General features: G+C 38.6%; 1 protein-coding gene across 1 annotated transcript in view; it reads right to left on the bottom strand.

Moving 5' to 3' along the window:
- Window positions 1-416: 416 nt before the first annotated feature.
- The window catches only part of LOC125462873 (LHFPL tetraspan subfamily member 5 protein-like), a 139,623-nt gene continuing 128,398 nt past the window's right edge, over window positions 417-11,641 (bottom strand). Inside the window, exons 3-4 of the mRNA XM_048553329.2 lie at window positions 2,640-2,685; window positions 417-2,410 (exon numbers count right to left, since the gene is read on the bottom strand). Coding sequence (XP_048409286.1) covers window positions 2,669-2,685 — 17 coding nt within the window. The 3' untranslated portion in view covers window positions 417-2,410; window positions 2,640-2,668. The remainder of the gene's footprint in view (window positions 2,411-2,639; window positions 2,686-11,641) is intronic.

The following is an 11,641-nucleotide window of genomic DNA, read 5'->3' as shown; positions in this document are numbered from 1 at the left end:
ATTTGTGCTAAGTCCCTACATTCAGACACCCCCCCCCCCCCCCCCCCCCCCCACAAGAAACCAGGCAGGCAGATTGTCCTGGTTATCAGTTAGGTAATTGGAGTTGGAGGTTGACGTCCTTGGATGGCTGCTAATTGACACGGCTTTAATTAGTGGTGTGTCAAAGCCCCCGCTTCACACCCAGAGATAAATTAGTAAGGTGGCAAGGAGGGAGTGTCTCTCTAGGGCTAAGTAACCCAATTTATTTCTCCTTGCCACCACCAGAGAAGGGAAGAGTCTGCCCATTTAACTTCCTGCTGTTTTAAATAAGACTTTTAGGTTTGTGGACCGATGCAACATCGTTCTGATGAACCAAATACATTAACAGTGTTTCAAGTTGTACACTTTATTTCTAAAACTTTGCAATTTTTAAGAAATTACATGACAACTTCTTTGACTGAATCTTGTGCTAGATTTTGACAGCTAAGGCTTGATTCAGCATTGGTTACTATCAAGACTATTTATTTTCCATTTTGGAACAAGGATTTCTAGGTGGACAAAAGCAACATTGAACCAGTATTCTTTGCATTTTCTGGGCTCTTGTTTTTTTAAATTTTGATTTGTTATCCAAACCATGGCTTTTTATAAAGGGTTTTTTTACAAAAGAAAAAAAATGACGACAGAATTAAAAACAACATAATAAAATATTCATTTTTGATCTTTTTTATATAATGTTATGTGGATTGTGTGCCCCAAATACAAGAAGGCTGTGATCGAAAGAGGTTATCTTAAATGGTCAGTAGCTACGTACAAGTTTTAGTTTTCTCTAACTGGTATTGTTGAGTTTATTACGTTGGTCCCTAGCAAGAGGATAAGATCGATATTAAATTACAAAACATTTAGGAATCCAACTGTGCTTATTGTAGGTCACTTACTGCATAGTCCAGAGTAAATACTATAAAAATGCAGTTACAAACCCATGTTTTAGTATGTCTATGGCATTCCCCCTTTTACTGTTGGTAATAGAGCCTTTTCTATGAAGAAACCATTGTCTTCAGATAGATAAATATTAATGAAATTACAATAGCTTAATTAATGTAACCATTATTTTATCACTGAAATAATAATAAACATGTATGCTTAAAAATGTGGGAAAACAGTCTGGCATATATAGAGCAGTTGTCATCTGAGCTGGCCAAAATGTCGAACCATGAAAGAATAGTTTATTAATATCTTAACTCTAAGGCATTCCAAGGCAGCAAAATTGTTGTTCAATACAATAAATTACAAATTCACTCATTTGCTGGTGGAATGTCATTCAACTATAGACATGATTTGTACAGTAAAATAATTTGACATGAAAATGAGGAGTAGTGTTCTTTTATTTGAGCAGCAAGATGGTATTTAATTGCAAGCTACAAAGGAATGTTCATGTGTCGATGTATGAAACACCAGTTTTTGAATTAGGAGCATCTCTGTGAAGTTGCACCTACCCAGTTCCATACCCAACAATATTTCTTTTGTACTCTGTGGCAAAGACCTTTGCAATAATACTAATCTCACTCTCTTGTTTTGGGATTTTTGCAACTTTTCAAAACTCAAATCTAGAGAGGATATTTTAAAGTGTTTCCTAAGCTAGAACTTACTTTTAATTATTGATGTCTGCTTCCCATACAAATGTTAAATTTCAGATTTACAGTCCAAATTGGCATCTAGTAACCAGAGGTTATTTGACTTTTGTTGCTTCAACAAATCACCTTATTTTAACTCAACAACAGGTGTCATTAAATTATGCTTTTGCAAAGTGCTGAGCTGAGAAGAAATGCAGTTTCTTCTATTTAAAACAAGTTGGTCATCCACTTGGGATTTTTTCCTAATCTATGAAAACAGCCTTATAAATCTTTGTTCAGAAATGGTGTAGGTGAAATTTTTGATTTGTGACAAATCAAAGCAGCATCAGTTCTTCATATCTCATTAAAACATGGTATTATACATAGATACATTCAGATTTTAACTAGTTCATTACAAGAATTAGACATAGATTAATAGGGATTTTTTTTGTTAAAGTGTAAGGGACATACATTCAAAACAGTATACATACAGCACAGAGCCATAATACTTCACTGTACTTGGACCCAAGATGATAATGCTAGTGCTCTTTGTAATGAGGTTTATTTGTATCAACACAGTGGCAGAAATTAAAACCTTTTAACACACTATACCTCTGACCTTGATGCCAAGTAGCCTGGCCCTCAATTGAATGAGTCAAAGTAAATCACATTTCATAATTTCAAATTACAACTTGGATGCAGTTCCACAGATGAACAAACTGCTGTATTAGCTTAGCCTTTTGGGAATCTGCAACATAATTCACCTGCTGAGGAGAATATGAAGATTCTTTGATCCATCATTGTGAACATTCTGAACAATTCTGGAAATAGAACAATACAACACGGCTGTGAAAAAATGTTAGTGTCACTTTTCAAACTGTTGCAATATCTTTACCACTAAACTGTTTGTACTACTGATCTGAACTGAAATCAGAATATACTTGATGTTGCAACTTCATTTCTTAAATATTTGATCCTGTTAAAACTTTTGATCCACGATGAATGTCATATTCTGTGACTAAATTGCGGATGGCTTTACAAATGACTTACCATAATTGAAATGAATGTTGATGCCATCTTTAGGCATTGTCTGCATCTGCAATACAGGAAATAAATGCAAAACGGTGTTTAAAACTGATTACCATAAAATTGAGTAATTGGCTTTGAGAGATGACATATCCAATAGCAATTCTAAGATTAGCATCCATCTGTGTATACAACATATAACTTCACTTCGATCCTCGTGGCAGCTTTGATTTTGTTGGCATATGAATGGAATTGAGATTTTTAAAAATAATGTATTTTTATGTTACTGACCTTATGAGGAGAGAATCACTCTCCCATACTTGCATTCCACTGACACACTTGGTCTTTCTCTGAATCATAATCATCATGCATGTGCCATATACAAATGTCATTATGAAAATGTGTTGTGCAGAATTTAATGGAAGTTTGTTGTCATGGTACCCTACTCTCACTTCTTAGGCATAATGTGGATTAATACTAGGTACTAAAATGGAGGGGGAAAACAGGCCATCGAACCTAGTTGATACTGTTGGAATTCTGCTGGAATCCATTAACTGAAGATGAGCACAAAACTACTGTTTTAAACAGAGAGATTTTAAGGTGATTGATTTAAACAAAAGGCTTGAGGAGGCAGGGATGTTTTTTAAAAAAGGCAGAGGGCTGTGCTGTAAATACACCATTTGAATTGGCAGAGAAACTGATTTAATGAGCACTTTCAAAATGAGTTCACTGCATATGCTCGCAAGGAAAAATGTCCAGGGCTACAAGCACAGAGTCATAGGACACCGTCACAACTTTCACATGCGAAGAAGACAAGTTAGGCACATTCACTGCTGCTATTCTGTAATAAAGTTGAAAACAAACAACTGGAAATATTCAAATTTTGTTGGCAGAGATGCTAAGACAGTATTTAATGTTTTATACCCATCCTGTAACCAAACCCAGAACTGATCTTTAACCTGGCAATAAAAGTGGGTCCCCAATCCAACACTGATGTATAATTTCACAACTCTTGCAAGGATTTTTCTGTTCTTATTTAAAACACACCTCATCCTAAATTTACCTGCATGCCATCTGAAAGGATGTGATCTACACCTGTAAGGGCTGAATTTCTGTCATTGCCTTGGCATTCTAGAAAGTGTGATGAATAGACAAGTTAAGGCTTGTCATTTGCCATTGTTCAGCCCATCTACATCATCTGTAGCCTGAGGCAGTGGTTTTCAACCAATGTGTCAGTGTATGGTGCCAACTGTTCAGAGATTCTGTGACATTTTGTGCGAACATAAGGAAGTTCAGTGTTTCATTTGGTGGCCTGTTGGTTAGCACTGCTGCTTCAAAGTGCTAGGGACCACGGTTTGATTCCAGCCTCTGGTAACCCTACACAGACAGTAGGAACTGCTGATGCTGAGTTTGAGATACCAAGGAGTAGAGCTGGATGAACACTGAAGGCCAGGCAGCATCAGAGGAGCAGGAAAGCTGATGTTTTGGGTCTGGACCCTACACGGATATTCTCCTGTGAGTGCATGGGTTGCCTTTGGATGTTCTGATTTTCTGTCACAGTTCAAAGATGTGCAGGTTATGTGGATTGTCCATGCCCTAAATTTGAGGGTTCATAAAAAGCAACATCTTTTTAAAAACTTCCAATTAAAATTGACCATAGTGCCCAGAGATGCACAGGCTAGGTGGAGTAGCCAGGGGAAATGTCGGGATGCAGGGAGTTGCTCTTTGGAGAGGCCGTGTAGACTTCATGGGCCAAATGGCTGGCTTCCACACTGTAGGGATTCTATGTAAACCAAAATTATACTAAAATTCAATTAATGATCAAATTTAAAAGTGAGATATTGGTCTTGTGATACTAAAATGCAGGAACCTTCTAAATGCAGAGGGCCACAAGCAAAATTGAGATCTTGTGATAGTTTAAACTCATAACAAAGTGAGAGTGCATTTTTCAAAAAATTGAAATGAGACAAACAAGCAATGGAATGATGGGAGTATTCAATAATGAAGCAAGCTTTCAGTGGCATTCTGAACAATATCTCCCTGGATCAAAAAAGCTGCACACATCAGCAGATCCAGGTTTCACACTAACCTGCAAATTGCAACTTACTTTGTTTTGCTTTAATCCATTTAATTCTAATTATGTCATGGTTCAATACATGTGGAACAGATTTTAAGAGTGGCAAATAGTTAGAAATAGTTCAGCTGAGCAGATTTTGAAAATGCCTTTTTGTAATGTGAAGCATTCACCAATTGATCCTCCTTTAGCTTGGTGCATGCATGACATCGCAAGCTTCTCCAGTAAGACTGTAACCGTAGTGAATGTGAATTTAAGAACGATCAACTCAGCTGGTAAAAGTGGGTATGTTGTGGAAATTGTCTGCCTTATTGAATTGTCGTGCTACTGAAAAGGTTTGGAACCACTGATCCAAGCCTTTCCTCCCCACTTACTATAAGACTAAGTTTTGAGTCACCTGAGAACATGTTGGTAAAACCTCTTGCATTAATGCTGTAGATGAAGCAAGAAAACCAGATTCTGCAGTATGTTGCTGATGCAGGGCTCCATTTACAAAATAACCTTCTACTGTTACACTCTGTCTCTTGTCACAAAGCCAACTTCGGATCTAATTTGCTAAATTAACCTTGATCCTGTGTGTGATTACCACCTTGATGAGTTTCCTATGCAAGACCTTGAGAAAATCCTTATTAAATTCCATATATACTACATCCACAGCATTATCCTCATCCAGATTGTGTCAGCTCCTCAGAAATTCACATGTTTCAGATATGATTTTCCCTGTCAAAACCATGTTGAGCATGCTTGACTAACCCTTCCTCTCCAATTGGAGACTAATTGTGTCCTAAAAGCTGCTTTTTCCCCAATTGTTTCCCAACTCACCAGATTGAGTTTCCTTGGTTTATCCCTACCACTCTCCCACTGGTACCACGTTAGCTGTCTTACAGTCCTCTTGTACCAATCTTGCATCCGAAGAGGATTTGAAAATGACTGTTATAGCCCTACCAACTCCTCCCTTGCCTCCCAGGACAGCTTGGGATACTCTGGGGCTGAGGATTGTCCACTTTTAAATGTAATTAAATTACCATTACCATCATCTCCTTGACGCTAATTTGTTCAAGTCCATCACAAACCTCTTCCCTATTTCTATGCCTGCATTATTGTTTTCTATTGTGAATGGCTGCACTCACAATTTGATATTTGCCCTAATGACTCCCACACCTTCCTTGTCTATCTTCTTGTACTAGTATTTGTAGAATGTTTTGAGGTTTTTCTTTACCTTTTTTATGCCCAATCTGCTTACCTAATTTATGTTTTTTAATTAGCCCCCACAACTTTCTATAGGGCTTCTGGTATTTTGAGCTATTAGTATCTACCATAAGCTTCCCTTTTGTTTTTCCTTATCCAGGCCTGCAGATTCCCTAATGTCCAGGATCCTCTTGGAATTTTTGATTCAACTCTTCACCTTTATGGGAACATGTTAGCTCTGCATTTCCACAGGCTGAAAAATTGCAAGTTACATTGTCTGGCATTTGTGTAACACCAATGACCATCTCAGGCTGAGCCCATTGTCCGTCTAATCAACCTAGCAAATCAATTCAAGTATATCCTTCCTTCAGGAAACCAAACATATGCCATATTTTAACAGTGAGGTCTCACCAATACTTTATACAATTATAGCAAGCCTTTACTTCTCTAGTTAATGTCCCTCACAATGAAGATCAATATTTGCCTTAATACTTATTTGCTGTTTCTGCCTGTTAACTTTGAGCTTTCTGTGTTATGTTAGTCTATTTACAAAATTTGTATCTTCTAAAGATGTGAAACCTTTTGAACTCAGTAGATGGAGTTATAGCACTACACCTTAGCTGCCAGGGCTGCCTGAACACTCGAATTAAACACACAGTTGGGTGTGAAGTTCAGATTTTTTTTGTTGAGAGTGCTCTCAAGTCCAACTGATGTCTGCAATGAACAATGGAAGATTGATGCTTGAAGCAGCATTCAAAATTGATCCAACTTAAGAATTCAATCCTCTCACCCTTTAGCAGCTGGAAATGCATTCAGCAGCCCCTAACCCTGTGTATTTTCCCCATTGTACTTAATGATTGATCATTGAATTCCTACAGCTCAAGAGAGGCCATTTAGCTTATTGTCTGTACCGATACTACCCCCCCCCCCAATCACCTCACATAGTCCACCTAATCTGCACATATTTGGAATGTGGGAGGAAATCAGAGCACCTGGCAGAAACCCATACAGTCACCCAACGTTGGGATTGAACCTGGGTCTCTAACTCTGTAGGGCAGCAATGCTAACCACTGTGCTACCATGCTACCCTGTGGCGTGCACTCAATTAAAAGTCTGTCCATTTCAGTCTTGAATTTACTTAACAATCCAGCCTCCACAGTTCTCTGTGGTAAAGAATTCCACTCATTAACTACCCTCTGAGAAAGTCAATTTCTCCTTATATTTGTCTTTAAACCCCTCAATTTGAAATTATGCCCTATGGTCCTAGACACTTCCACAAGAGGTAACAATCTTTCTGTATCTATCTTGTCAAGTCCATTAAGAATCTTGTATATTACAATAAGACGACCTTTCATTAACTCCAATGCATTTGGCCTAGACTAATCAACCTCTTCATAAAATTGTCCTACCCTGTCTGGGATCAACCTAGGAACCTTCTTTGGACTATCTCCAGTGTCAGCATGTGTTTCCTTACATAAGGAGCTCAAAACCATTGCCCTTAGACCAATTCTCACACATCTCTAGCTCTTCTCAATTTTGGAGCTCAGACACCTAGGCATTGCCAGATTACTTTGCATGCTGAAGCATAGATGAAACTTGTACATCTGCACAGGAGCTCTCTTATAGTTCTTGTTTTCATAAAACTCACTCACTTTGCAATTACTTGTAGGCTGCTAGCCTCTGTCTACATTGCTTTCTTAATGCACATTTGCTGACTTCAGTCTGACAACTTCTGTGTGACTTTCTTTCTTACTGCACTAGCTCTTCAGTGCTTAGTCACAGGTTACTGAACACTTGTGGCTCATGCTATGTTTTTGTGGGGAGTGTGTGACTGGCAGCTTGTCGTTGGTGGCGAGAACTGAATGGTTGATGGAATACACGTTTCAACTGTGCAGCACTATGCTACATAGACCTGCAGTATAGCCTAGAAATTTATGGGGCAAATACACTGTCGGAAACTGGAGGCCACTTTAAAATTGTGCATTTTTAGTGTCTCCTGTGTAGCATGAGACCTCACCTAATTGTGTTCCAATAGTAGCTAGGCTTTGACTAGTATAAACAAATGATTTACCAGGTACTGCTCAACTATAATAAGAGTGCAATGTTTTTGAAATAAGCATGATGTTATCAGTAATTGTCCCTTCATCATTTTGGCAAAAGGATTCAGACAATTGATTGACACAGTAAGTTACCTGCCCCTAGAAATAGGGCACATTAACTAGTGCTCAGGGGCAGAGGGCAGTCCTGACCCATCAGTGCTCATTAGGAAGTTCTTGTAGGCAGCAGTCCTCAATGTGTGTTCCATGGAAAGCTATCCTCCAGGTGAAAGATGGATCACAAGATTGAGAGGAAGACCAAAGGAACATTTCCATAAAATTTGAGTTACAGAACTTTCACTGGCATTTATGCATGAAATAATGGTAATGACATTATACCTCCTGACATTTGTACTAATATCTTCGGCCATGACAACTTGTTGATAATGACTCATTTTAGAGCCTTGTGTATTCAACTATCTTTTAGAAACCATTGAGGTTGATCCAAAGGTAATTATGCAAAAGCTTGAGCCATCAGCAGTTCTGGGGCTTGTGTGAATGGTTATGATAATTTATAAAGGATTTCTTTTATTAGCAAACAGTTTTGGTTAAGATTAAAAATATCTCCCATCATGTAATGTCTATTCATCAACTGAATATCTAAACAATGTTACACTAGAAGCTCAAGTTTAACAGCAAATCTAATTTTCTTTTTTTTCCGTATTCCTGGCCTGAATATACGGTTCTAGATTTAATGTCATTTAATTTCTGCCAAAAGTATCCCAAAATGACTAATTACAATCTTTGCTGCTGTAAATCTTTGTCATGACCAGGGCTCAGGTGTGTCCTCAGAACAAGTTATGAGCTATGAATTTGTATAAACTGGTATACATCTCTGTCTTAGTTTTCTGGTATTTCAATTTAAAGATAACCAGCAACACAGATTTATTGTTTAAATATGAGGAAAAAAAAATGGTTTATAACCCAACTGTTAGAAATTAATTAAAAAGTAAAAGCATTAGCCGAAAAACAGATGTAAAGATTTAAACTTTATGTATGATGATAAAAATGAGTTGAATCTCTATTATTGTTGCAAGCCTAGCTCACTTAAGGATTCTTCTTCCAAACGTGTTGAAAGCCTGAAGTCAGATTATGCGTCTGTACTTTGCTCCCTCAGATGGACCCAGCAGAACAGATCCTCAGTGAATGAAGGCTCCTTTTGTTTTTCTTCTATGGCACTGTTGCTGAGGCTCTTGGTAGCCTCGATAGTCACAGGCCTCCATATCTATCTTCCTTTGTCTCCCTACTGAGAACTAATGGCTTGTTGAAGATATTTTTGCAATAGTCTATGCACTAAAATGATTGATCACAGTCAGATATGTTTCTACAACTCAACACTTGAAGTGGCTGTTATGGCAGAAGTGTTGAAACATGCTTTCAAATTAGGTGTTGGCTCAGACTTTCAGTCAAAATAATTCACTTTTTTAAACTTCCTCAGTCATTAACTTGGATAGCTCCCACTCTTTCAGGTTTTGTTGAGATAGGAAGCACTATTCATTCCTCCAGTGAACCATTGTCAAAGACTATCTATTATGCTGAGGAATGTTTATTAAATTTCAAAAGGCCTCTTGTGATTTCTTTTTGGGAACAACATAAACTGGCCCTAATCTCAGCTGAATCCACAAATATATTCAACTGACTTTTGAAAGCAATTTTGAAAGTTAGAGAGAATAGCTTTCTTTACAAAACATATAACATTATGACTGCACAATTGAGACATTCCTTAAACTTTCTCAAACAAGATTTTGCATTTTCAGTATCAGACTTCTGTCTCATTTTAAATTGTGTTTGGAGAAAAGTATTGTTTTTTTTTCCCTTCGGTGTTTTGTAGAAGTTTTACTAGTCTGATTCCAGGAATGGTAGGACTGAAGTGTAGGGAGAGGTTGAGTCAATTAGGATTACATTTGCTGCAGTTCAGAAAAATAAAGGAGGGGCTGGGGGTAGGAATCTTAAAATTTAAGTTCTAAAGACACTAGGCAGGGTAGATGCAGTATAAATATTTCTGATGGGGAAGTCCTGAACTAGTGGTCATAATCTGAGGATATGGGATAAACCATTTAGGAACACAGAACAGTACACATAAGAACAGGCCCTTCAGCCCACAATGTTGTGCTGAATGTGACACCAAATTAAACTAATCCCTCCTGTCTGCTGAGAGATAATAGGAACTGCAGATGCTGGAGAATCCGAGATAACAAGGTGTGGAGCTGGATGAACGCAGCAGGCCAAGCAGCATCTTAGAAGCAGGAAAGCTGATGTTTCGGACCTGGACCCTTTTCTGATGAAGGATCTAGGCCTGAAATGTCAGCTTTCCTGCTCCTAAGATGCTGCTTGGCCTGCTGTGTTCCTCCAGCTCCACACCTTGTTATCTCCCTCCTGTCTGCTGTTGGTCCATATCCCTCCATTCATTGTATATTTCTGTGGTTATCTAAAAGTGCCTTAACCCTCTCTATTATAACTGCCTCCACCACAACCCCTGCCAGCGCGTTACACACTCTATCACCCTGTGTAATCAATTCTGCCCCTCCCATATTGTTTGAACTTTTCCTCCTCTCACCTTAAATGCATACCCCTTAGTATTAAACATTTCAACCGTGGGTTAAAAAATTCTGGCCATCAACCCTGTCTATACATCTCAAAATTTTATAGACTTCTATCAGCTTTCCCTTCAGCCTCCCCTGCACCAGAGAAAACCACCTGAGTCTTTCCAGCCTCTTATAGCTCATGCCCTCTAATCCAGGCACCATCTTGGTAAACTTCTGCATGCTCTTCAAAGCCTCCCAATCCTTCCTGCAATGTGGCGACTGGAATTGAACACAATACTGTAAATGTGTCCTAACCAAAGTCTTATAAAGCTGCAACATGACTTCTTGATTCTTGAACTCAAATCTCTGACCAATAAAGGCAAGCATGCCATATGCCTTCTTTACTACCCTATCTACTTTTGTGGCCTCTTTCAGGGAGCAATGGACTTGAATCGCAAGATGCCCCTGTATGTCAGCGCTGTGCAGGGTCATGGCATTAACTGCACACTTTTCCTTAACATTTGATCTCTCAAAGTGCAGCAGCTCACACTTACCTCCATCTCCCATTTCTCCACCCATATCTGCACTGATCTATATCTAGCTGTATCCTTTGACAACCTTCTACACGATCCACAACTCACTGATCTTAGGGTTGAGATGAAGAGAAAGGGCTTCACTCAGAGAGTGGCGAACCTGTGGAATTTGTTGCCTCGGAAAGCAGTCAAGGCCAAAACATTGCATGAGTTCAAGGAGGAGTTACAATTCACCCTTGGACTGAAGGAATCAAAGGATTAGAGGGATAAAGTAGGAACAGACTCTTGCATTGAATGATCAGCCATGACCATAATGAATGGTGGAGCAGGATCGAAGATCAATGTTCTGTCCCTTCTCCTATTTTCCATGCTTCTATGTATGTGCTCATAAATGTACCATGGGAGATAGAGAACAGTGACAACCAGAACCTCTCCTACTTGCTAATTTGGACAAGTCAATTGTTATTATGTTTTCCATGACACATTCCATAATAAAGTCACTTTTGCAAATAGGGTTCATGTCCCTTCTGATCAGATTGCGTCCTACAAACATTGCAATGTTGCTAAGGGGTCAGGTGGAAAACCATTGTCTCTTTATTTCTTACTGGAG

The sequence above is a fragment of the Stegostoma tigrinum genome, chromosome 21 (genome assembly GCF_030684315.1).
Source record: "Stegostoma tigrinum isolate sSteTig4 chromosome 21, sSteTig4.hap1, whole genome shotgun sequence".
Classification (NCBI taxonomy): domain Eukaryota; kingdom Metazoa; phylum Chordata; class Chondrichthyes; order Orectolobiformes; family Stegostomatidae; genus Stegostoma; species Stegostoma tigrinum.
The sequence above is the reverse complement of the archived record's forward strand: the minus strand, read 5'-3'. Positions and strand labels throughout refer to the sequence as shown.